Source organism: Gorilla gorilla, chromosome 7 (genome assembly GCF_029281585.2).
Source record: "Gorilla gorilla gorilla isolate KB3781 chromosome 7, NHGRI_mGorGor1-v2.1_pri, whole genome shotgun sequence".
NCBI lineage: Eukaryota > Metazoa > Chordata > Mammalia > Primates > Hominidae > Gorilla > Gorilla gorilla.
The window spans coordinates 46,473,843-46,501,573 of record NC_073231.2 but is presented as its reverse complement, the minus strand read 5'-3'; the positions used below and the strand labels follow the sequence as shown (position 1 = coordinate 46,501,573).

The window sequence follows — 27,731 nt, the reverse complement described above, 5'->3', positions numbered from 1 at the left end:
GGGTAAAGGCAACCCTGGGGCTGGCGGGCAGCAGACTGGCAGCGCCCGTGTGTGTGTGCGGGGAGCCGATTCTGAGACCGCCAACGCCAGACCTTGCCCTTTCTTCCCCAAGCCTCCTTTATCACCCAACTTCCCGGCCGGCTGGTGTCCGCTTCGACCGAGGGATACCGCACCCCCCACAACGCCTCTCGCCGCCTCTTACCCCTCCCCCGACGCCCTGAGCTGAGGGAAAACAGGCCACCCGGACAGATCCCGAACCCGCCCGGGTGTCCCCGAATCGCGGACGCCACCCCCGCCCGAACGCTGGCACTCTCTCGGCGGCTCCCTGGCCCGCCCAGATGCAGCAAACTCCTCTCACCTGCATTGACGCCATGATGGAACCATCCCCCCAAGACCGGCGAGGCCAGAGACGCAGGGGGAGGAGCTGCCGTGCTCGCGTCACGCCGCGGGGGCTCAACAGCCCGGGCGCGGGGGCGGGGCCTGCGATGGGAAGGGGATGGAGCAAGGGGATTGGCTGGCGCGCAGGGCGGACGGGAGGAGGGGCTACGGGGCGGGGCGAGGGCGCGGTAAATGGCGCTCTGAGTACTTTCCGTCTCAGTCCGGCTGGCCGCTCACGGGTCGGGCCCCCATTTACTCTCGTTACTGAGGAGTCACGGCTCCAGTTTTGACCCGACTACGGTTGTTTTCTTCGTGTGTACCGCGAAATGCTGATGACGTCCGGTTCCGCGCAGTTTTTTTCCTATTTCGTTTTGTTTTTCCAACCACAGTTGTGCGGTTCACAGATTTTTCCCTTGGGATGTGTTTTCCATACCTCCAAGCCCGCTCTCAGAGCCTTGGGGCCCCATAAAACTTCATGCGCAGCTGCTTTCTGGTCTTTGCAGACCTGGAGGGCTTCTCGTATTCTTAATTTGGGGAAGAGAGACATAGGTTTCCTTGTACAACGGGATGAGGATTTAAGAGCAGAACGACACTGATATTTTAAAGGCGAGGGTATTTAGATTTGTGGAGCTGAAACTTGCCTGAAAAGGGAGGCAAAATTTGGAAGTTTGTTGTGTGCAGTTTCTGCCCCTTACCCCAGCCCTTCAGTTTTAAACTGCGCATATGTCAACAATAGTTACGGTTGTTGCAGCAGTCTAAATTTGATTATCAGAGTTGACCCTAGGCATGAATTTTTTTTAAATATACCAATGTCGTGTTATATACACTTATACCATTATGTCCAGACTTCTCTTAAGCCTATTTCGTGGTGGGCAGTTTTGTGGTCATTTAGGGATGAACTTGGGTAGGGAAATCTGAGCATACATAATTTATTTTAGGAATGCACCAGTTCTGCCAACATTTATCAGAAGTCACGTTTTTAAAAAGCTATTCTGGAACTGAAGATGTCATTGGTTTATAAGAGGAAAATGGAAGCCAAAAGCTTGCACTTCATGCTCTATCTTTAAAAATTAAGGTAGCAGACACAATGAGTAGAAGGCTTTTATGTTACCAGAATGAAGGCTTAAAATCTGTCATTTTATTGACTCGGCTTTCTTTTTAGAAATTTCTTTAAGATATAAAAGCAATGTGGAATATCACTCTTTCACACTCTTAAAATAGATTACGTTCTCTGGAACTTCTCTAATCTGAAATGTGTTCAAAAACGAAAAAGATCTTTAAAATACGCCAGTTAGTCTATGGTATAATATTAAACACTATTCATCACTAGAGAAGTTATGGTGGTATACCCTCCCCTTTCTCAGATGTCCACCTTAATGCCAGAAATGAGCGGAGTTTCCCTTTGTTGTGCAAAATGACTGTGTCCTTGAGGGATGTTTGGATGCTCTTGGTAAACCGGAATCAGCCAGAAGCATATCCGGTGTTAGCCTTGTTGTGTCATCAACATTACAACAGTGAGGAAACCCACATATTCCAATGAAAGAGGAAAACTTAAAGAAGAAGTTTCCAGTGTATTTTCTTTGAGATATATTTATTCCTATGACCTCAAAAGATCAGCTTTTACCGTCCAAGGTTCACTTTGCCTAAAAGCTGATTGTTCCTATGGAAAAAGTAGCATCGGATGACCCTACAAACAAAGCATTATGACATCATCAGAGCCAACAACCTGGCATGACAGATACTAATAAGGAAAAAAGAGGTTACAAGAATTCTGACACTCATCACAGTGGATCCAATATCTGGTCCCTTGGGTTTCATATATGTTAGAAGTATCTTCTCAGGAGGGAAAAGTCAATGCCAGTCATATCCTTTCTAGGTAATACTAAATAGCACATAATAACCTGTCTTCTTTTTTTCTTTCTTTCTTTGAGACGGAGTCTCAGTCTCACCCAGGCTGGAGTGCAATGGCGCGATCTTGGCTCACTGCAACTTCTGCCTCCCAGGTTCAAGTGATTCGAGTAGGTGGGATTACAGGCGCACACCGCCACGCTCTGCTAATTTTTTGTAATTTTTTTGTATATTTTGTAGAGATGGGGTTTCACCATGTTGGCCAGGCTGGTCTCGAACTCCTGACCTCGTGACCCACCCGCCTCAGCCTCCCAAAATGCTGGGATTACAGGTGTGAGCCACTGCGCCTGGCCATTCTTTTGTTAATATTTAATAAAAAGATCCTGACATACGAGCCAAAACAGTGACTTACAGATGGTATGGGGGGTATATAATTATCTCCAGTGAGCATGTAATGTTAATATCTAAAACACTATTATGCCATGTTTGAAGACTAGGCTCATATTTCTACAGAGCAAGGCTTACTATCATTACTATCAGACAGGCAAAAGTTAAAATTTCTGACAGGATAATGCCAGTGCACTCCAGTCTAGGTGACAGAGCAAGACCCTGTCGTCTCAAAAAAAAATCTGACAATACCAAAAGTGAGAGAGGAAGTGGAGCTCTCATAAACTCTATAGGAGTGACACTAGTGCAATCACTTTGGAAAATAGTTCGGCAATAATGAAGTTAAAGTTTCCCATATCCTTACTGGATCTTCTTAATGGCATCATATGAGTTTTATATATATTTATATATATAACATATATATTTATATATATAACATATATATTTATATATATAACATATATATGTTATATATAACATATATATTTTTATATATAACATATATATTTATATATATAACAGATATATAAATTTTATATATATAACATATATATTTATATATAAAACATATATTTATATATATAAATTTTATACATATATATATTTTTTTTTTTTTGAGACGGAGTCTCACTCTGTCACCCAGGCTAGAGTGCGGTGGCGCGATCTTGGCCCACTGCAACTGCAGCCTCCCGGGCTCAGGTGATTCTCCTGCCTCAGCCTCCCTAGTAGCTGGGACTACAGGCATGTGCCACCACACCTGGCTAATTTTTTGTATTTTTAGTAGAGACGGGGTTTCATCATGTTGCCCAGGCTGGTCTCGAACTCCTGGCCTCAAGTGATCCACCTGCCTTGGCCTTCCAAAGTGCTGGCATTACAGGGATTACAGGCCATGGTTGGCCACGTAAGAGACATATTGAACAAATGCATATGTTAACATTGTTTGGATCTAGATTCAAACAAACTATAAAAGAGGTATTTTTGAGACACCTGGAGAAAATTAAATATAGAGTAGATATTAGAGGATATTAAGGAATTGTTATTTTTGTTAGATTTGATAATGATGTTCACTTTTTCATTTCCACAGCTATTAGAAATGTCCATCAGCTTACGAGGAGATTCTCCCTCATCTCAAAAATTACCTGCATCTCCACTTCCCTGGAAGAAAAAAAAAATTTGGACATACCCAAGCTGTGTATGTGCCTGAGATCTTCCCTTCCAAGGTAGAGAGAGAGCCTGAGACAGGTCTAAATTAGCATCTGGACTTTCTGCTAGTAAAGAAAAGGAAATATGGGAAACTAAATAGTAACATTAAAGGACCCACAAAGAGACTACTGGGTAAGTGCTACAATGGATAATGTAATGTGATTTATGAATGCTTTTGTTCTAGTGATTTATTAAACTGGAAAGTCAGAAGCAGTCCTGTGAACATTTGTTTGTTGAAGCGTGAAAAGGCAGAGTTGATGAGTCCTTGCTTGAGGCTATGCCTCCACCCAGTAGTTTGTTCTTAGTCTCCTAGGGGCTGATCTCAGCAGAGAAGTGGAGACAGTTCAGTCACCAACAGTTTGTTACTGAATTTTGGAAAAGGTACCAAAGTAAGAATCCAGGGCTTGTATTCTTATCTTAGCTCTGTGATTAACAAGCTTAGGTAAGGCTTCTAATCTTTCTGGGTTTCTTTCCTTATCAATAAAATGAGCAAGTCAGACTGCATAATCTTTATGGTTTCTTCCAAATTTCAAATTCCATGCATCTATTAAAGAGAATCAAAATTGTGCATGATTTGTCTAAAATACCATGTTAAAAAGTCTAAGATAAAATGAAATGGGAATTACATACCATTTTGAGTTTAAAAATCACTTTTGTAAATATATTAAGGAATGAACTTGGTTTTATGGCAATTTATGTAGAAATACTGGGAAGTAGAGGGGGCTTTGATTAACAATTTTAAAATGCTAATGCAATCCAGTCGAAATATAGATGGGATTTCATAAAGTAGCAAAAATTCTATATTCATAATTCAGAGTGATAACAAATGCGCATCTATAAAGCAAAAGTGTGTTTTTAAAAGTAATTTTAAATCCCAACCAGTCATTTCATTTAAGTCTTCTAATAAAGGATAAAGAAGATGAACAAAATAACAATGGTTTGTAAGTGTGACTTATTTTGAGTGTGACTTATTCTACGTGTCAAAAATAGTTGATTTATATACACATATAGTTTGCAAAGAAAATTGTGAATCAGGAAAACTTTTACTTTATTCCCCATCTTTGCCCTTCTCTAGCAAGAGTTCTTTTACCCATGTCTGCAGCCCTTGATATTCCCTGCTTATTTCTCACCTAAACCTCTTACCAAACATGTTCATAGCAAGCCGTTACTTGAAAAGACTGTGGTTCCTTTTTATTTATTTTTGCCATGGATCTCATTAAAAATCAAATGAAAGCCATGGACCCACTCCACAGAAAAATACATATACCCATGAAAATTTGTATTTCAGGAAGCTTCCTGACCCTTAGAAGTTCATCCATCAGGGTCAGGCATGGTGGCTCATGCCTATAATTCCAGCATTCTGGGATGCTGTGGCAGGAGGGTCGCTTATGCCCAGGAGTTTGAGACTAGCCTGGGCAACATAGCAAGACCCCATCTCTAAAAAAAAATTAGTTGGGCATGGTGGCATATGCCTACTACTTGGAAGGCTGAGCTGAGATGATCACTTGAGCCAAGGGCATTAAGGCTGCAGTGAACTGTGATCATGCTACCATACTCCAGCCTAGGTAAGAGTGAGGCCCTGTCCCCTGACCCCCAAAAAAAAAAAAAAAAAAAAAAAGTTTATCCATCAGATCAGCAGCATAGGTGTATAAACCTCAAGATAAGGCTGGGCTTGGTGGCTCACACCTGTAATCCCAGCACTTTGGGAGGCTGGGGGCGGGGGAGGGGGTGCAGATCACCTGAGGTCAGGAGGTCGAGACCAGCCTGGCCAACATGGTGAAACCCTGCCTCTACTAAAAATACCAAAATTAGCCAGACATGGTGGCATGCACCTGTAATCCCAGCTACTAGGGTGGCTAAGGCAGGAGGATAGCTTGAAGCCGGGAGGCAGAGGTTACAGTGAGCCAAGATCACGCCACTGCACTCCAGCCTGGGTGACAGAGGGAGACTCTGTCTCAAAAAAAAAAAAAAAAAAAGAAAGAAAAAAGATAAGACCACTTTTCCTTTGTGTGGAAGCTGGATTTTAGGCCAGGCATGGTGGCTAACACCTGTAATTCCAGCACTTTGGGAGGCCGAGGCAGGCAGATCACTTGAGGTCAGGAGTTCGAGACCAGCCTGGGCAACACACTGAAACTCTATCTCTACTAAAATTACAAAAAATTAGCCAGGCATGGTGAGAGCACTTGTAATCCCAGCTACTCGGGAGGCTGAGACAGGAGAATGGCTTGAAACTAGGAGGCGGAGGTTGCAGTGAGCCAAGATGGTGCCACTGCACTCCAGCCTGGGTGACAGAGTGAGACTCCATCGCAAAACAAAAAACAAACAAACAAAAACAAAACAAAACAAAAAAGCTGGATTATAGGGGAAAAAAACACTTTTCATGAAGAGATGAAGATAGATACCAGCTCAATCTCTTGCCCTTCTAAAATTTTCTTTTCTTTTTTTTGGAGACATAATTTCATAACACTCGTTCTCTTCTTGTTCAGTTGTTTGTTTTCTGGTCTTCCTGAAAACCAAGATGCTGTGCGAAAAACCCTGGATTGGGAACCAGAAGAGTTGAGTGCTCATCTTGATCCTTCCCAGGAGTGATACTAAACTTGTTTAACAACAGGTGTGGCACAGGTGCCAACCGTTCAGAACGAGGCTGCTTATTACTGGTGTAGGGTCCTGAAAAGTCTCTGCTGAGTGGGCTGGGTATATTTAGTCAGACCATGGGGAATTCCAGGTTGCAGGGGCGATTGAGAGGCTATGGATAGGAGGTTCTTTGGGAGTCTGAGGCCAATAGCTATTTACTCACCACTGTAGAATGATTTCAATGTTTCTTTTTGGTGTGATGGAAATATCACACCAAATGAGTTGGTCGTTTAACTTCTTTAAACTTTAGCTTCCTTATTTGTAAAGCGAGAACAAAATTTCCAACACATGGTTTGTGGTGGGGTCTAAATAAGATCATGGATGTGAAGGATCTTTGTGAATTGCATAGCACCACATTGACGAGAAGCGATATCTAGTTTTCCTTCCTCATTACTCAGTGCTCTTTGTCCAGTAAGCAGGTGCAATGTTGACTGGAGATAAGGAATAGGGTATATGACAGTGACTGAAAAATACCTCTGCCAATATTCTCAAATTTCATATCACTTGTGAACATAGAAGTGTCTGGGCAGGCCAGGCGCGGTGGCTCACGCTTGTAATCCCAGCACTTTGAGAGGCCGAGGTGGGCGATCACCTGAGGTCGGGAGTTCAAGATCAGCCTGACCAACATGGAGAAACCCCGTCTCTACTAAATACACAAAATTAGCCGGCGTGGTGGCGCAAGCCTGTAATCCCAGCTACTCGGGAGGCTGAGGCAGGAAAATCGCTTGAACCCAGGAGGCGGAGGTTGCAGTGAGCTGAAATTGTGCCACTGCACTCTAGCCTGGGCAACAAGAGGGAAACTCCATTTCAAAAAAAAAAAAAGACCTCATAAAGACCCTCATAATTCCCACTGTGTGAGGCACAGCAGAAAGATAGCTGTTGATGAACCAGTAAGTGAGCCCTCCTTAGACACTGAACCTTCCAGTGACTTGATCTTAAATTTCCCAGCCTCTAGAACTGTGAGAAATAAGTTTCTGTTGTTTATAGGCTGCCTAGTTGATGGTATTTTGTTATAACAGCTCGAATGGACTGAGACACTTTGAACGGAGCTTGCTATAGACAAAATTTCAAGGTTGGAGCCAGAGCAGTTAGGCAAGAGAAAGAAAGAAAAGGCATCCAAATTGGAAAAGAGGAAGTCAAATTGTCCCTGTTTGCAGATGACATGATCTTATATATCAAAAAAACCTAAAGACTCTACCAAAAAACTCTTAGAACTGGTAAATTAAAGTTATAGAACACAAAATAAATATACAAAAATCAGTTGTGTTTCTATACATGAACAATCAACTAGCTGAAAAGGAAGTCAAGAAAGCAATCCCATTTACAGTAGCTACAAAAAATAAAATAAAATACCTAGGAATAAATTTAACCAATGAGTGAGGAAAACTACAAAACACAAATAGAAGAAACTGAAGAGATTACAAATTGAGAGACATCCCATGCTCATGGATCAGAAGAGTTAATATTATTGAAATGACCGTACTACTCAAAGCAATCTTCAGAGTCAGTGCAATCCCTATCAAAATCCCAACGGCGTTCTTCACAAAAATAGGGGGAAAATCTCTAAAATTTGTATGGAACCACAAAAGACCCCAAATACCAAGGGAATCTTGAACAAAAAGAACAAAGTGGGAAGTATGCATCCTACCAGACCTCCAAATGTACTACAAAGTTGTAGTAATGAAAACAGCATGGTACTGGCATAAAAACAGACACACAGACCAATGGAACAGAATAGAGAACCCAGAAATTAATCCACATATCTACAACCAACTTATTCTTGACAAATGTGCCAAGAATACTCACCAAGGAAAGGCCAGTCTCTTCAGTAAATGGTGCTGGGGAAACTGGATATCCACATGCAAAAAAATGAAACTAGGCTGGGCACAGTGGCTCACACCTGTAATCCCAGCACTTTGAAAGGCTGAGACAGGAGGATCAGTCGAGCCCAAGAGTTTGAGACCAGGCTGGGCAACACAGCAAGACCCTGTCACCACAAAAATAAAAAAACCAGCCAGGCATGGTGGCACATGTCTGTGGTCTCAGCTACTTCGGAAGCTGAGGTAGGAGGATGGTTTAGGTCCAGGAAGTTGAGGCTGCAGTGAGCCATGACTGTGCCACTGCATTCCAGCCTGGGCAACAGAGTGAAACCCTGTCTCAAAAAGAAAAAGAAAAAAAAGTGAGTGAAATTATGAAATTAGATCCCCACCTTTCACCCTATAAAAAATTAACTCAAAATGGATCAGAGACCAAAATGTACGATTCAATATCATAAAACTACTAGAAGAAGACATAGGGGAACTGCTTCAGAACATTGGTCTGGGAAAAGGTTTTATGAATAAGACCTCAAAAGCACAGGTAACAAAAGCAAAAATAAACAAATGGGATTATATAAACTACAAAGCTTCTGCACAGCAAAGAAAGCAATCAACATAGTTAAAAGACAACCTACAGAATGGGAGAAAATATTTGCAAACTAATCATCTGACAGGAAATTAATATCTAGAATATACAAGAAACAAATTTTTTAACTTAATTTTATTTTTTGAGACAGGGTCTCACTCTGTCATCCAAGCTGGAGTGTAGTGGCACGATCACGGCTCACCACCTCAACCTCCCAGGATCAAGCAATCCTCCCACCTCAGCCTCTTGAGGAGCTGAGACTACAGGTGCACACTGCTGCACCTGGCTAATTTTTTATTTTTCTTGTAGAGAGAAGTCTCACTATGTTGCCAAGGCTGATCTTCAACTCCTTGACACAAGCAATCCTCCTGCCTCAGCCTCCCAAAGTGCTGGGATTACAGGTGTGAGCTACCATGCCCAGCAGGAATGGAAACATCTCAACAGCAAAAAACCCCCAAACAATCTGATTTTTAAAATGGGCAAATGATCTAAACAAACATTTCATAAAAGAAGAAATGGCCAACACATATATGAAAATATGCTTAGCATCATTAATCATCAGGGAAATGCAAATCAAAACCACAATGAAGTATCAACTCACCACAGTTACAATGGCTATCAAAGACAAAAAGTAACAAACACTAGTAAAAATGCAGAGAAAGGGAAACTTTTATACACTGTTGGTGGGAATACAAACTAATATAACCACTATGGAGAACAGGCAAGAAGTGCCTCAAAAAAACAAAAATAGAACTAACATATGATCCAGCAATCCCTCTTCTGGGAATTTATCCAAAAGAAAGGAAGTCATTCCAGCAAAGAGACATCTGCACCCCCATGTTTATTGCAGCACTATTCACCAGAGCCCAAATAGGGAATCAACCTAGGTGTCCAACAACAGACAACCGGATAAAGAAAATATGGTACATATATACCACAGAATACTATTCGGCCATAAAAAAGAATGAAATCCTGTCATTCATGGCAACATGGATAGAACTGAAGGACATTATGTTAAGTGAATTAAGCCAGGAACAGAATGTTAAATAACGCATGTTCTCACTCATATGTGGAAGCTAAAAAAATTGATTTCAGAAGTAGAAAGTAGAACAGAGGATACTAGAGACTGGGAAGGGTAGGAGGAAAGGAAGGAGAGATCTGTTAAAAGATACAAAATTACAGCTCAATAGGAGGAATACATTCTTGTGTTCTATAGCACTGTAGGGTGACTATAGTTAACAATATTATATAGTTTTGTTACACTGTAGTCAGACATAAGCAGGGCAGGAAAGTGCCCCCCACCCCGACCAGGAATGTCAGGCAACCATCAGGTGATGGTCAGGCCATTGTTAAACTGTCTCTCTAAACTAACAATTGGTCGCAGCCAGCACCAGGGAAAGGCAGCCTCCCAATAGATAGAAACACCTGAAACTGGTGATCAGTAGCTTCCTGATAAGATCTCAGGAGTTGGGCAAGTAGGCTCAAGCATGCACACTAAGAGGCAAAATGGGAGTATTTAACTGGTATATGACCTTCTTCTAGGAACACTTGACTGGTAAGGCAAAAATGCCTCAAGGGAGCATGTGCACAATTTCAGTAAACACTGTGCATGTGGCCCCTCCCAAGTGCTGGCAGGCTACCGTACATGTGGACAGTCCACCCCAAGGGAAGAATCGGGAGAAAGGATGCAACCCTCCCGGAGAATGTCAATGTAAAAAACCCCTAGTCAAAGGTCAAACCATGCACTTGAATCTCTCGAGTGGCCTGCTTGGTCCTCTTCCAAGTGTATTTTACTTCCTTTTGTTCCTGATCTAAAACCTTTAAATAAACTTTCACTCCTGGTCTAAAACTTGCCTTGCAAAAAAAAAAAAAATAGAAGGAAGGGCCAGGCACAGTAGCTCACACCTCCAATCCCAGCCCTTTGGGAGGCTGAGGTGGGTGGATCACTTGAGGTCAGGAGTTTGAAACCAGCCTGGCCAACATGGTGAAACCCCATCTCTACTAAAAATACAAAAGTTAGCCAGGCATGGTGGTGGGTGCCTGTAATTCCAGCTACTCAGGAGGCTGAGGCATGAGAATCGCTTGAACCCAGGAGGTGGAGGCTGCAGTGAGCTGAGATCACGCCACTGCACTCCAGCCTAAGCGACAGGGTGAGACTATCTCAAAAAATAAAATAAAACAAAAATAAAATAACACTTGCCTCAGGCTCTCACTCTGCCTTATGCCCCTCAACTGAATTCTTTATTCTGAGGAGATAAGAATTGAGGTTGCTGCAAACCCTTATGGATTCTCCACTGCTAACAGTTTCAGATAGCTAGGAGGAGGATATTAAATGTTCTCACCACAAAAAAGGATAAATGTTTGAGATGATGGATATGCAAATTCCTATGATCTGATCACCATGCAGTATATGTATTAAAACATCACTGCGTACTCCATGTATATGTGCAATTATTATTTGTCAATTTAAAAAACCCAATAAAACAAACAGGCCAGATGTGGTGTCTCGTGCCTGTGATCCCAGCACTTTGGGAGGCCGAGATGGGAGGTTCGTTTGAGCTCCGGACTTTGAGACCAGCCTAGGTAACATGGCAAAACCTTGTCTCTACTAAAAATACAAAAATTAGCCAGGTGTGGTGGTGTGCCCCTGTAGTCCTAGCTACCAAGAAGGCTGCAGTGGGAGGATTGCTTCAGCCTGAAAGGTGGCGGTTGCAGTGAGCCAAGATTGTGCCACCCTACTTCAGCCTGGGTGACAGAGACCCCATCTCAAAAATAAATAAAGAATACAATAAAACAAAACAAAAAAATTTAAGGTTGCGATGTTGCCTCTCCTCACCCACCAGTGTGCAAAGGTGGCCTCATTATTGTTCTATCTTCCCTACATATGGCGTCTTCCCAGACCTGCCTTTATTAATGAAAATGCTAAAAGCAAACTTGGATTGAATATTTATATATGCCACACAAGCACTGTGAGAGGCACTTTGTATTTCTTGTGTAGGGGGGAAAAGTGCTTCCTTTTACCCTCCTAGGTTCAGATTCTTTGGTTGGTCTACAGATTAAATGGACATAAGGCAGATTAACAGAAAAAAAACCATTTTATTTTATATTTATTTATTTATTTTTTGAGATGGAGTTTCACTCTTGTCACCTAGGGTGCAGTGCAATGGTGCAATATGGGCTCACTGTAACCTCCACCTCCCGGATCCAAGACAGTCTCCTCCCTCAGCCCCCCGAGTAGCTTGGATTACAGGCATCCGCCACCATACCCAGCTAATTTTTGTATTTCTAGTAGAGATGGGGTTTTCACCATGTTGGCCAGGCTGGTCTCGAACTCCTGACCTCAGGTGATCTGCCCGCCTTGGCCTCCCAAAGTGCTGTGATTACAGGCGTGAGCCACCTCACCTGGTCAGAAAACCATTTTAATTACACACCTGCACGCAGGAGTCCTGCAAAAATGAGACTTGAAGTGGCCAGATGATTGAGGCTTCTATGTAATGCTGAGCTACAAAAAGGGTTAGAGGTTTCTGGGGGTTGGTGGGGAGAGTGGAGACAAATTATGGGAGGGTGATGGGAGGAAACGTGATGAATAAAGGTTGCCTTGTTATACAGCTAAGTCTCTCAGGTGATAAAAGTTGTTTCAGAGTAGCTCTCTTCCTGGTACAGATGCCTTTATAAATGAAAATTTACTTTATATTTCCTTTACCAAGTGGTAACCTTTCAGAACTTCTGTGTCTGCAGTTCTCCAAAATAATATGCTAAACAAACAAACAAAAAACAAAAACCACAGTCTATTTTAGGATGGCATATTCTGGTCTTCTACAGTCATATTTCAGAGTCACAGGTCCTGAACCCTATCACTTGAATTATTTTATCTTTAATTAATTAATTAATTTTTTTGAGACGGAGTTTCACTGTTGCCAAAGCTGGGGTGCAGTGGCATGATCTCAGGTTACTATAACCTCCACCTCCCAGGTTCAAGCAATTCTCCTGCCTCAGCCTCCTGAGTAGCTGGGATTACAGGTGCCCACTACCATGCCTGGCTAATTTTTTTGCATTTTTAGTAGAGACGGGGTTTCACCATGTTGGCCAGGCTGGTCTCAAACTCCTGACCTCAGGTGATCCACCCGCCTCTGCCTCCCAAAGTGCTGGGATTACAGGTGTGAGCCACCACGCCCGGCCTATTTTTTATTTTTTTGAGATGGAGTCTCACCCTGTCACCCAGGCTGGAGTGCAGTGGTGCGATCTCTGCTCACTGCAACCGCCACCTCTCCCTCCCAGGTTCAAGCAATTTTCCTGCCTCAAACTCCCAAGTAGCTGGGACTACAGGGCGCACTACCACACCCAGATAAGTTTTTGTATTTTTGGTAGAGACAGGGTTTCTCCGTGTTGCCCAGGCTGGTCTCGAACTTCCTAAGCTCAAGGAATCAGCCTGCCTAGGCCTCCCAAAGTGCTGGGATTACAGGCCTGAGCCACTGTCCCAGCCAATTATTTTATATTTAAAACAGTACAATGAAGTACATAAAATGATTTCCTTCTTACAAATAAGGAAACAGGCTTAGAGAGGCTAAATAATTTGCCAAAGTCACCCAGTTTATGAATAGAAAAATCCAAATTTTATCTTGGGAATTCTATTTTTTTTAATGTTGCTTTTTGTTTGTAATGATGTCCACACAAAGGATCTACCTCGGGAATTCTAACTCTAGGACTCTAAAAATCGAATTCTCCAACCAGTGCACATATTATCTTTCAGAATCCTTTCATTTAATGACCCATATCAATAGGTTTCAGAAAAAAAGTAATACTGATTAAGTTTATTCATTTTGAACTACGAAACTTAAGTTAAACTTAAGGTAGGATGGATTTTACATTTTACCAAGGATATCTATGCCCCCAAATATATCTAATTGGTGAATTTTCAGTTCAACAAAATTCTTAAAAATGTAATTTTGTCCAACAAGCCTATATTGAATGCCAGACACTAGAGATATAGAGATGAATAAGATACAGTTCCTGCCCTCACATTGCTTATATTCAGGAAGATGGATCTAAGAAAGGATTTAACAGAATATGGGAAAAGTTACTTACTGGCTATGATGGAAGCGAACGGTAGGAGAATTTGACCCCACCTCGGAGCTAAGGACATGTGTCTGGAAGAGTCGACATCTGAGCAGAGGTGCAAAGGGGTACAGGAAAGGAATTGGGAGAGGAAGCATAACTAGGTGATTGGCGTTTACAAGGGATGACAAACAGATTGGTATTGCCTAACAGAAATTGTAAAGACAGAGTGGAAGATGTGACCAAAGAGGCAAGTAAGACCAGGTCATGGAAGGATTTATTTATTTAGCCTGTGACACAGCCTTGAGGTGATTCTCAGAACATGTGCCCTTCACGGAAGGTTCTGTTGGCTAATGAGGGGGCTGGACTTGATCTTAGAGATCATTTGGCACCTTCGAGGTATTTCCAAATAGAAAGTGGTAAACCAGGCTGGGTGCAATGGCTCACGCCTGTAATCCCAGCACTTTGAGAGGCTGAGGCGGGTGGATCAGCTGAGGTCAGGAGTTTGAGACCAGCCTGCCCAACGTGGTGAAACCCCGTCTCTACTAAAACTACAAAAATTAGCCAGGCATAGTGGTGCGTGCCTGTAATCCCAGCTACTTGGGAGACTGAGGCAGGAGAATCGCTTGAACCCGGGAAGCGGAGGGTGCAGTGAGCCGAGATCATGCCACTGTATCCCAGCCTGGGCGACAGAGCGAGACTCTGTCTCAAAAAACAAACTACAACAACAAAAACAAAAACAGTAAACCAGACTTGTGTTTTAGAATGATTGTTCTGGTGGATGAACAGATTTGATCAGGTAAAGTCAGCAAAGAAAAATCAGGAAAGTAAGCTATTGCCAAGGAGTGAGAAAGTGAGGATGGACTAGGACATGTATGGAAAGGAAGGGAAGGGCTCTAGCGACAGGAGGGAGAGCAGACAGGACTGAGAGATCTATTGTTTGTAGGGAAGGAGGAGGAGGAAAGAGTTGAGTGCTAGATTTCTGGTTTGAAAATAGAGGAGTTAGTAGAAATGGAGGCAATGAAAGTAGAAGAGGAAGAAAAAAGAATTCCCTTTTGGACATGTTTGAGATTTTCAGGTTTCCTTTAGGTCATCTATTTCAGTCAGGTATTTTTCAAGTGTAAGTTGTAAAAGCTATCTCAAATGAATTCAAATAGGGAGGGGAAAATAAATTTCTTAAGAAATTGTGGGAACAGAAGCTTAGCTGAAGTGGAGGGCCACTTTTTCTGTGTCTCTGTGGTGAACAAAATAACCCCCAGTCTCCAGGCTCATATCCCTCCTACCAGCTCAGCAGCCCCAGGGATAGTTCTAGCTACAAAGATCTGATTGGCTTTAATCAGCTCCATCTCTCAACTAATCATCATAGTGATGAAGGAAGTGAGGTATTTACTCTGATTGGTTAGGTCTTGGCTGACTCTTACAGCATTGTGGCTGCAGGGTGGGGGTGGTCAGCCCCACCCAGGTCACGTGTAATGAGACATCCCAGAAGGAGGAAGCTTCTTAAACTAAAATGGGAGGAGATAAGAGATGCCAGAGAAACATAAACTACAGATGTCCACTACTACAAGGAATATATTCAGTATATTCAGCAGACAATTCTACACCACAAGTTTCCGGCCCTTAAGCTGAGAGAAGGTGGGGAGAAACTCTCATTTAAGTAGAAGTTTTTGATTGTGATAACATTAGATGGCTTGAACATTTTAATGTCTGATAAGAGGCTGTTCTTGTGATAGAGGGACTAGAGCAGTTCTGGCAACTTTCTGAGATTTCATCCAGGGCAGAGAGCGCCCATCAAGCATGTTTGAAAGGATAACAGGCAGCAGCACCACATGGAGTCCAGCACATTCAGTAAAATGATTACATTTAAACCAGGAAAATAAAGAGATCACCCCAATACAGATTAGGAAAGAGAACATGATGCTGAAGTCAGAAGCTAGGGGAACATCAGCATTTAGAAGCCAAAAAAAGGTCCTCAGGAGTCAGTACTCAGTAGTGAGTACCATATTTTCTGTTGGAATGAGTTGTGGAGTGAACTGGTAACTGAAGAAATAGATACATCAAGAAGCTTAACTGAAGCCAGGTGCGGTGGCTCACACCTAAAATTCAACAGTTTAAGAAGCAGGGAGGGGGCGAGATGCAGTGGCTCACGTCTGTAATCCCAGCACTTTGGGAGGCCAAGGTGGACGGATCACTTGAGGTCAGGAGTTTGAGACCAGCCTGGACAACATGGGGAAACCCCGTCTGTACTAAAACAGTACAAAAATTAGCTGGGCATGGTGGCGAGAGCCAGAAATCCTAGCTATGGGGGAGGCTAAGGCAGGAGAATCGCTTGAACCTGGGAGGCGGGGATTACAGTAGTGAGCGAGTTCTTGCCACTGCACTCCAGCCTGGGTGACAGAGCAAGACTCTGTCTAAAGAAAGAGAAGAAGCAGCTGGGAGGGGAGGATTGGGATTGCTTGAGGCCAGGAGTTTGAGACCAGCCTGGGGAACACAGGGAGGGCCCCTCTCCCCATCTCTATCTACAACAAATAAAAAAATTAGCTGGGCATGGTGGTGCATACCTGTAGTCCTAGCTACTTTAAAGGCTGAGTTAGGAGGATCCCTTGAGCCTAGGCATTTAAGGCTGCAGTGAGCTAGGTTTGCACCAGGGCACCTCACTGCTCTCCAGCCCCAGCAACAGAGCAAGACTTTGTCTCATAAAAAAAAAAAAAAAAAAAAAAGCTTAATCTGAGAAAAGAAAGTGGGAAATGAGATAAATGCAAAGTCAAGAGTAGGGAACAGTTTAGTTTTTTATTTGCTTATTTTAGAAAGAGATTTGAGCATTTTCATTGCCTAAAGAGAGTCTGAGAGGTCAAAGACTACAGGAGAGAGAGAAGTGTTTCAAAATGCTAGGAGTTTGAAGATGGAAGGCTGTGTGGGTGATGTACATTGGTTTTGAGGTGGAGGAAGACTCCTAATAGCTTTTTATGTTATAATACCATAGGACTGGGGGACATATTCTCCTATGATATGACATAGGAATTATAAAACCACAAGATAGACATGGTACGTCTCTGTAGAACAAGAATTTTACTGTTTGGTAAGTTATTTAAAACAGAGTGGGCCGGGCGCGGTGGCTCACTCCTGTAATCCCAGCACTTTGGGAGGCCGAGGCGGGCGGATCACAAGGTCAGGAGATCGAAACCATCCTGGCTAACACGGTGAAACCCCGTCTCTATTGAAAATACAAAAAAAAAAAAAAAAAAAAAAATTAGCCGGGCGCGGTAGCGGGCGCCTGTAGTCCCAGCTACTCGGGAGGCTGAGGCAGGAGAATGGCGCGAACCCGGGAGGCGGAGCTTGCTGCCGAAATCGCGCCACTGCACTCCAGCCTGGGGGACAGAGAGAGACTCCGTCTCAAACAAAAGAAAATAAAAAAACAGAGCGTTCTTCAGACTCTGGAATTCAAGTTCACACTCCAGTGGAAATTGAGAATCATTGAGGTAGATGTTAAACTTCATCATATTGCTTCCTTTTACTTAATTGGCTGTTTCAAATGAAATGAAAAATAACAGTTTAAAAGGATTAGAGAAGCCAGCCTTGAAGAGGGATCTTACTGGCTGAAGATAAGTTTGAGCAACAAAATAAGGAATGTGACAAAATGAAACACATAACTATATACATAGACGTATCTATACATAATATAAATATGTATTGCACATAAAAGCAATGAGAGATTTAAAGAATAATAACTTTGCAAACCCTAGTAAAATAATGGAGTCTGGCATTGATCTTCAATTCGTGTTAAAACCATTAGCTGAAAAGTTGAGGAAGAGTCTAATAATGGATGAATCACACGGACACACATAAATTTATTGATTAATTTTAATGTCAGTAAAAGTGGGACAGCCAGATATGTGCTTCCTGAAGGTGGTACGATAGGAAGTAATAGATTAAGCACTCTTGCCAAAAGAATGTAATCAAGACCTATATCTCATGATCAGTTTATAGGAAATACAGAGTGAGTGAAGTGCAAAATAGAGGAACTTGTAAAACCACATCAAGAGGCTGCAAACAGCCAAAGTCAGATTATAGGAAATTCTACAGAACAAATGACTTAGTTTCTTCAATAAATGGTATAAAAGGGAGATCGAGGGAAACTCTCATAGATTAAAAGGTACCCAAGAGACATATTAAACAAATGCAATATGTTAACCTCGTTTGGATCCTGACTCAAAGAACTAACTGTAAAAATACATTTTTAAAACAACAGGAGAAATTTTTTTTTTTTTTTCTGAGATGGAGTCTCACTCTGTCACCCAGGCTGAAGGGCAGTGGTGTGATCTCGGCTCACTGCAACCTCCGCCTCCTGGGTTCAAACGATTCTCCTGCCTCAGCCTTCCGAGTAGCTGGGACTACAGGCATGCGCCGCCACGCCCGGCTAATGTTTTTGTATTTTTGGTCGAAACGGGGTTTCACCATGTTGGTCAGGCTGGTTGCAAACTCCTCACCTCAAATGATTCACCCGCCTCGGACTCCCAAAATGCTGGCATTACAGGCGTGAGCCACCGTGCCTGGCCAACAGGAGAAATTTCAACACAGGCTGGATATAGTTTGAAAAGACAGAGTAAAAGAACATTAGATATGATAGATATGGAAGTCATAAAAGTGTTATTAAATATATAGGCATAGATGATGGTTTCTGCAGAAAAATAACATGAATGGAACAGAAAAATATATAAAAGATTTGTGGCATAATGAGAAATATATATTTGGTCTTTGTCCTCAGTTCCTGACACAGAGCTCCTAAAACTCCTAATTTCCTGAGTGATAGGAGCACCTTTTGTTCTAATATTGTGACTCTTAGCAGGCCCCTAGATAACTAGCTTCAGGTTGGAGGCTAGAAAGATGGCACCTTGGCCGGGTGCGGTGGCTGATGTCTGTAATCCCAGCACTTTGGGAGGCCGAAGTGGGCAGATCACGAGGTTAGGAGATTGAGACCATCCTGGCCAACATGGTGAAACCCCGTCTATACTAAAAATACAAAAATTAGCTGGCCGTGGTGGTGTGCGCCTGTGATCCCAGCTACTTGGGAGGCTGAGGCAGGAGAATCAATTGAACCTGGGAGGTGGAGGTTGCAGTGAGCCGAGATGGCATCACTGCACTCCAGCCTGGGCAACAGAGCGAGACTCTGTCTCAAAAACAACAACAACAACAACAACAACAAAGAAAGATGGCACCTTGATTAGAATCCTGGAACTTTCAGCCCCCCTCACCCCCAAACCTATAGGGAGAGGAGAGAAGCTGGAGATTGAGTTAATAATTGATTATGGCTGCATGATAAAACCTCCATAAAAAGTCCTAAACAATGGGGATCAGAGAACTTCCAAATTTTCATCCATATGCTGGGAAGATGGCACACCCCAACTCCACAGGAACAAAGGCTCCTGTTCTCTGGGCCATTCCGGACCTTGCCATCTGGCTGTTCATTTGTATACTTTGTAATAAATTGGTAAACATAATTAAGGTATGTTCTGAATTCTGTGAGTCCTTATAGCAAATTATAAAACATGAAGGGAGGCCAGGGGAGGTGGCTTATCCCTGTAATCCCAGCACTTAGGAAGGCTGAAGCCAGAGAATTGCTTGAGCTCAGGAGTTTGAGGCTGCAGTGAGCTATAGTCGTACCAATGCACTCCAGCCTGGGTAACAAAGCAAGACCCTGTCTCTGAAAAGGAGAAAAAAAGAAAAAGAAAATGAAAACATGAAAGGGGGGTCATGGGACCCCCTGATTTACAGTCAGTTGGTCAGAAGGACAGGAGGCCTGGGATGTGTGTCTGACATTAGAAGTGGGGGCCGTCTCATGTGACTGAGGCTTCAATCTGTGGTGTCTGCACTAACTCAGAATAGTTACTGTCAAAATTGAGTTGTTGAATATTTGCTTGGTGCCCAGAGAATCGGAGAATTGGTTGTTGGTACCAGAAAACATCCCAGAGCAACCTAATAAATTATATATCCCTTAGTCATAAAACTAGCACCCAAGGAAATGGGAAAAATGCTAGCAGGAGTTCCACCAAGATCTGGAACAGGTACAAGGTGCACCCATCTCTATTACTACTTAACATTGTATTTGAGGTATTAGCCAGTTTAATCAGACAAGAAGGCAATTCTAATTGTTGTAATTTTGCATAATTTTTTTTTTGAGACTAAGTTTTGCTGTTGTCACTCAGGCTGGAGTGCAATGGCGTGATCTCAGCTCACTGCAACCTCCGCCTCCCGGGTTCAAGTGATTCTCCTGCCTCAGCCTCCTAAGTAGCTGGGATTACAGGTGCCTGCCACCACACCCGGCTAGTTTTTGTGTTTTTAGTAGAGATGGGATTTTGCCACATTGGCCAGGCTGGTCTCAAACTCCTGAACTTGTGATCTGCCCACTTTGGCCTCCCATAATGCTGGGATTACAGGCGTGAGTCACCTCGCCCGGCCTAATTTTGCATAATAATTGAATAGAAAAAGTTTAAGCTTTCTATGTGTAGATGATATAACGGCATCCCCAACAACCCAAGATAATTCAAGATAAAGCAGAATAAAGTAATTTAGTAAGCTAGAAGGATAGAAGGTCAACATACAACTATTAATACCTTCACATATGCAAAAAATAACTAGTTAACTCTGGAAAACAATATGATGGTTTTTTCCATAAATGAAAAATATAGGCCAAGTGCAGCAGCTCATGCCTGTAGTCCCAGCACTTTGGGAGGTAGAGGCAGAAGAGTTGCTTGAAGCAAAGAGATCAAGACCAGTCTGGCCAACATAGTGAGACCCCATTTCTACAAAAAATTAAAAAAATTAGCTGAGTGTGATGGCATGCCCATGTAGTACTACCTACTCAGGAGGCTGAGGCCGGAAGATTACATGAGCCTGGGAATCAAGGTACAGTGAGCTATGACCTCATCACTGCACTCTAGCCTGGGCAACAGAGCAAGAACCTGTCTCTATTAAAAAAAATACATACATATATATGTATGTATATTTTATATACATACATATATATGTATGTATATTTTATATACATACATATATATGTATATATATTTTATATACATACATATATATGTATATATATTTTATATACATACATATATATGTATATATATTTTATATACATACATATATATGTATATATATTTTATATACATACATATATATGTATATATATTTTATATACATACATATATGTATATATATTTTATATACATATATGTATATATATTTTATATACATACATATATATGTATATATATTTTATATACATACATATATATGTATATATATTTTATATACATACATATATATGTATATATATTTTATATACATACATAAATGCATATGTGTGTATATATATTTATATACATTCATAAAATTACCATATGATACAGCTACTCGGCTTCTGGATATATACCCAGAAGAATCGAAAGCAGGGTCTCAGGCAGGATGCAGTGGCTCATGTCTATAATCCCAGCACTTTGGGAGGCCAAAGTGGGTAGACTGCTTGAGTTCATGAGTTCGAGACCAGCCTGGGCAAAATGGCAAGACCCTGTCTCTACCAAAAAATAAAAAAATTTAGCTGCATATGTTGGAACATCCTTGTAGTCCCAGTCACTTGGGAGGCTGAGGTGGGAGGATTGCTTGAGCCCAGGCTGGTGGAGGTTGCAGTGAGCAGAGATTGCGTCACTGCACTCCAGCCTGGGTGACATAGTGAGACCCCAGTGTCAAAAAAAAAAAAAAAAAAAAGAATTGTTGAAAGCAGGGTCTCAAAGATAAGTTGTATGCTCACGTTCATAGCAGCATTATTCACAGTAACTAAAATGTAGAAGCAACCCAGGCGTTCATTAACAGATGAATAGACAAGGAAAATGTGGTGTACACATACAATGGAATATTATTTAGCCCTAAAAAGACAGGAAATTCTGACAAATGCTACAACATGGATAAACCTTGAAGACATTATGCTAAGTGAAATAAGACAATTACAAAAAGGCAGTCATGTGCGCATAACGTTTTGGTTAATGATGAACTGCATGAATGATCATGGTCCCATAAGATTATAACCAAGCTGAAAAATTCCTAGCACCTAATGATGTTGTAGCCATTGTAACTTTGTAGCTCAATGGATTACTCATGTTTGTGGTGATGCTAGTATAAATAAATCTATTGTGCTGTCAGTCATATAAAAGTGTATAGTAGTCTGGGCACCGTGGCTCACGCCTGTAATCCCAGCACTTTGGGAGCCGAGGTGCGCAGATCACGAGGTCAGGAGATTGAGACCATCCTGGCTAACACAGGGAAACCCCATCTCTACTAAAAATACAAAAAATTAGCCAGGCATGGTGGTGGGCACCAGTAGTCCCAGCTACTCAGGAGGCTGAGGCAGGAGAATGGTGTGAACTCAGGAGGCAGAGCTTGCAGTGAGCCAAGATCGCACCACTGCACTCCAGCCTGAGCGACAGAGCGAGACTCTGTCTCAAAATAAATAAATAAATAAATAAATAAAATAAAAATGTATAGTAGCCAGGCCAGGTGCAGTGGCTCATGCCTGTAATCCCAGCACTTTGGGAGGCTGAGGCGAGCGGATCACTTGAGGTCAGGAGTTCGAGACCAGCCTGGCCAACATGGTGAAACCCTGTCTCTACTAAAAATACAAAAATTAGCCGGGCATGGTGGCATGTGCCTGTAATCCCAGCTACTTGGGAGGCTGAGGCAGGAGAATCACTTGAAACCAGGAGGTGGAGGTTGTAGTGAGCCAAGATCACGCCACTGCAGTCCAGCCTGGACAACAGTGAGACTCTGTGTCAAAAATTAAAAAAAATATATGTATAGCAATGCCCTAGGCCTTCACATTCACTCAACACTCACTGACTCACACAGAGCAACTTTCAATCCTGCAAATTCCATTCATGGTAAATGCTATCAACCTAAATAATAAACAGAGAGAAGTTCTTTAAAAGAAAATGTGGCCGGGCACAGTGGCTCATGCCTGTAATTGCAGCCCTTTGGGAGGCCAAGGCGGGCAGATCACCTGAGATCAGGAGTTCGAGACCAGCCTGACCAACATGAAGAAACCCCATCACTACTAAAAATACAAAAATTAGCTGGGCGTGGTGGTGCATGCCTGTAATCCCAGGTACTTGGGAGGCCAAGGCAGGACAATTGCTTGAACCCGGGAGGCGGGGGTTGCAGTGAGTCAAGATTGTGCTATTGTACTCCAGCCTGGGCAACAAGAGCAAAACTTTGTCTCAAAAAAAAAAAAAAAAAAAAGAAAGAAAGAAAAGAAAAGAAAAGAAAATGTTTATTTTGGAATAGGACATTGCAATGGGAATACATGTACCAGAGTAAACTATGTGTGTATTCAGGGAGGTAAAGGAAGACAAAGGTTTTTTAACTCTTTTCCCATTTGGCCCAAGAATACTTGCCAGCAGTGCTTGCGGCTGCAGCATACCCCAAGATAACTTTGCCACAAAATATCTGGCTTTTATTAATATTATGACATTTGCATCACTCCAGTGTGTTGATTTTGGAAACAAAAGACATCATTCTATTTGTAGCATTCTGTTTTTAACAGTGGTAGTTCGATTTACACACAGTAATTCTCGATGGTTGAAAATCAAATCCTAGAAAATGTAGCATTCCTATATGTGATGTTAGTTGCTCTCAAACATTTGTTGGCCGAAGAGTTATTTGATGAATCTGATTTTTCCTAAATAGACGATTCTGGTGATTCAGACAATTCTGATGTTAGTTCTGTTTAGAAATAACTCCAAGAATACTTTTTATGTTTTACTTTCACATTGAAAATCAGTCAGATTTGCTTCAGCCTCAATGAGCTTGTTTATGTAAAATTAAATGAGTGCTGGCAGCAAGCTGCACCTTTTTTTCCTAAGTGGGAAAAGGGGTAAAGGAAAAATGACGAAGATGATTACTTAATAGTTTTGAGATGATTATCCTTGGATACAAGAATCAATAACAAGGGCGATGCCAGTCTGATCAATAACCAGGGTGATGCCTGCAAATGGATAGGCAGTTGCTGGGCAGATAGCCTCACAGAAGTATATTTTTGTGTAAAGTTGTGATGGCCTTTGTGTAGGGTTGTGGGTTTGGCAGTCTTTTGTGGTAATTCTTGTAGTTAGGCATTTTTTTATTTTATTTTTTTATTTTTATTTTTTTTAGACAGAGTCTTGCTCTGTTGCCCAGGCTGGAGTGCAGTGGCTGTGATCTCAGCTCACTGCAAGCTCCGCCTCCTGGGTTCACACCATTCTGCTGCCTCAGCCTCCCGAGTAGCTGGGACTACAGGTGCCTGACACTATGCCTGGCTAATTTTTTTGTATTTTTAGTAGAGATGGGTTTTCACTGTGCTAGCCAGGATGGTCTCGATCTCCTGACCTCGTGATCAGCCTGCCTTGGCCTCCCAAAGTGCTGGGATTACAGGCGTGAGCCACCGCACCCTGCCGTAGTTAGGCATATGTACATGAGAACCCTCCCCTCATGGCCTTCCCTGGCTCTATTTGTCAGGGCCTTGTTTTGTTTTTAACATAAGTGACTCTATTTTAATTCTGAGAACTTTTACATTCCCCTCTTTGAGAAAGCTCTTTCTCCAAAAGCATCACTGATCAATCATCCTGTAGGTAGGTTTTGATTGTCCCTTGGTGCCAGGGTGGACCTGCCCCAGGTTGCTGGTCTGGTCCCATGTTGAAGAAGAGATTGGTGACTAGGAGTCAGTGTCAAAACCTTTGAAGGCACATTTGAGCAACAACGGAGGTTTGAAAAGAGTGGCTGTCAGGCTAAGTGTACCTGGAGTTTATTGTTAAGTCCAATTTTGTCTGTTCTGTAGTTTTTGCTATAACCTCAAAGTTCAGGACCAGAATTATTCTGTTAGGAGTTGTACTTCTGCAAAAGTTTAACAGGTAACAGATACAAATTTTAAAAGGTAAAATATAAAGTAAAACTAATAGTGTTATGACAATCCTAGTTAGCATAATGGTTTTGAGCTATGAACTAGGCTTAAAAGCAACCAATTGAATGAATCAAACGACTGTTATCCTGTCAAGTGGAAATGTAAGCATTAAGAGTCTCATGGGCCGGGCACACTGGCTCACACCTGTGATCCCAGCATTTTGTGAGGCTAAGGTGGGTGGATCGCTTGAGCCCAGGAGTTTGAGACCAGCCTGGGCAACATAGAGAAACCCCATCTCTACTAAAAATAGAAAAATTAGCAGGGCATGGTGGTGCACACCTGTAGTCTCAGCTACTTGGAGGCTGAGGTGGGAGGATCACCTGAGCCCAACAATCAGAGGTTGCAGTGAGCCAAGATCACACCACATCACAGCATTCCAGCCTGGGCGACAGAATGAGACCCTGTCTCAAAAAAAAAAAAAAAAAAAAAGAAAAGAAAAAGAAAAAAGAAAAGAGTCTCATGATATGGAGTCTTGTTCTGACCTCTTGAGAAAAGCGGTCTATAGCATGAAAATGTCCTGGTTTGCAGTATGAATATCTCTGATGATGGCATTGAGCAGTGTGGTGAACTTTTTATGTGGTCCATATATCAGTCATAAGACTTATTCTTAAAAGTCATCTAGTTTTGAATTATGGGGCTTCGGGAACAGAACAGTTCTGATTTTTAGTATTTTCTTTTTTTTTTTTTTTTGAGACAGAGTGTTTCTTTGTCTCCCAGGCTGGAGCAGTGGCGCAATCTCAGCTCACTGAAACCTCTGCCTCCTGGGCTTAAGTGATTCTTCTGCCTCAGCTTCACAAGTAGCTGTTGGAATTATAGGCACACACCACCATGCCCTGCTAATTGCTTTTTTTTTTTTTTTTTAGTCAAGATGGGGTTTCACCATGTTGGCCAGGCTGGTCTTGAACTCCTGACCTCAAGTGATCCACCTGCCTTGGCCTCACAAAGTGCTGGGATTACAGGCGTGAACCACCACACCTGGCCCTGTTCTTAGTATTTTCATGGAAGAAAGTTGGATTGGAGGAATGTAGAAGAATTTAGAATCTACTCTTGGCTATAGGTAGATAATAAGAACTCAAAAACAATGCACAGGGCTACAATCTAATAACAGGTGTATTATAGTTTTTCTTTTAGAAATATTTCCTCTCTACATTGATCACATAGAAATGTCAGATTTAAAAACTTCTTGGGGCTAAGAAGCCAAAACCAAGGAAGACTTTAGATTTTCCTCCAGTGTGAAGGTTCCTGGGCCTGCCAGGAAGTGATAAAAGTTTACTCATGTCACTGTAAGGCTGAGAACTCTTGAAATCAGGTATTCTATTCACGCTTTTAAATACGATATTTTAGTCAAGGCATTGGTAATATAACCCATATTTCCAATGGTATCCTGTTATAAAGAGAGAACAGATTTTTACTGAACTTATGCAAATAACAATATTGCCATAAGAAAACTCACAAATAACTTCTGAATTTTGGAGGGATCAAGTAGGGAGAAAAAGCACATGCTTCCACTTTTGTTCCCAAAAAGTATACTTTACCAAATTGCTGTAAACTATAGATAGCTTAAAAGAAAATTTATTTAAATCTGGAAAACAAAAAGTTTAAGTAAAAAACCAAGTTTTAAAATAAAAGTCATAAAAACATTATCTTCATCAGTTATTCAATTTCATGAAATTAATTTTTGTTTCCTTTGATCTTAATGAGCAGTTTTGTGAATTTATCAGAGTTTTGGAAAACTTTTATTTAGTCTATTGATCTTAAAGTTGTTAGAAACTTGTTTTAGGAGTACTTGTTAGAATCTTTTCCATGAATCTGATTAGATGCCACTAGAGAAAAATCAAAACCATGGATGATAGAGACAGACTAGCGATGTTTAAAATCTGATGAACATTCATTATAATCAGCAATTGACAAGTAAATGTACTCATTTTTGAGACATACAACCTAATAACCAAAATTATGACTGATGATATACTAGACTTTTAAGAATTCTATATTACTCTAGAAAATTTATATCAATAATATACCCATAAATGTAACTGAAAAAAATCTAGTATGACTTATTATTTGACAGTAATAATGACTTTCTATAAATTTAATACATCAAACAAGCTTAATTATTTAGCATCTCTACAAAATGAGAGATATATCCTTTATTTTATTTTTCTTCATTTTCCATACAGGGTGCCACCACAGGTAACCATCAGAGAACACACTGCTATTTTCAAATAAACAGAACTGAACAAAAGCATTTTAGCATGGTGTCTATGGTATCTTACTGTACATAGAAAACTGGTGAACATCTTCAGACACTAAGAGCAGGAAATAAAATGAGTGAATGCTATTTGTTGATACGTTTATGAATCACTCAATAGTGTTAATATAGGCTATCTTTACATGAAAGCAAAACTACAATTACTGACTCTGGCAGCACTGGACAATTCTAAAATGCAGGTCTAATGAAAAGTAGGTACAACCAGCAAGCAAGCAAGGGACAGATGCCATGTCTGCTTCCAAAGGGCATGACTGATTTGGAACCAGGCTCTGCAGATTTTAAGAGTTGATATAGTCATCTTAACAGCTTAATATTAAGTTTCCCTTACCTTGTATGTTGGCAATCAACAAAAGTGAGAATTTCTGAAATGAGCTAAATAGGATTAAAAAGCAGAACACTGTCCATATAACAGAATTGCTTCTTCACAACTTTTGCCCAGTTCTCACCTGTTGTCTTACAAAAACCTCTCATCTGATAAATTTTAGTGAAAACCTCTGCCAACTGTAACAGACTTTCTCAGCCCAGCTCTAGATACTTAGTATTTGAAACAAGGCTTGTGAAGTGGATGCA

At 41.6% G+C, this 27,731-nt stretch overlaps 1 protein-coding gene and 1 long non-coding RNA gene across 6 annotated transcripts in view; one reads left to right on the top strand and one right to left on the bottom strand.

Moving 5' to 3' along the window:
* UBE2W (ubiquitin conjugating enzyme E2 W) overlaps positions 1 to 767 on the bottom strand; it is a 96,768-nt gene extending 96,001 nt beyond the window's left edge. For 2 of the 5 annotated variants that reach the window (XM_031013634.3, XM_055349010.2), the window contains exon 1: positions 359 to 459. In XM_031013634.3, the coding sequence (XP_030869494.1) occupies positions 359 to 373 (15 nt within the window). In that variant the 5' untranslated portion in view covers positions 374 to 459. Of the gene's footprint in view, positions 1 to 358 lie in introns of all 5 variants that reach the window. The other 3 variants (XM_055349009.2, XM_055349011.2, XM_019032745.4) reach the window with 2 other exon arrangements.
* On the top strand, positions 571 to 27,135 carry LOC134759080 (uncharacterized). The gene is made up of 3 exons (XR_010134964.1): positions 571 to 2,254; positions 3,698 to 3,948; positions 27,070 to 27,135. It is a non-coding gene; the product is annotated as an uncharacterized lncRNA (long non-coding RNA).
* Positions 27,136 to 27,731: the final 596 nt, after the last annotated feature.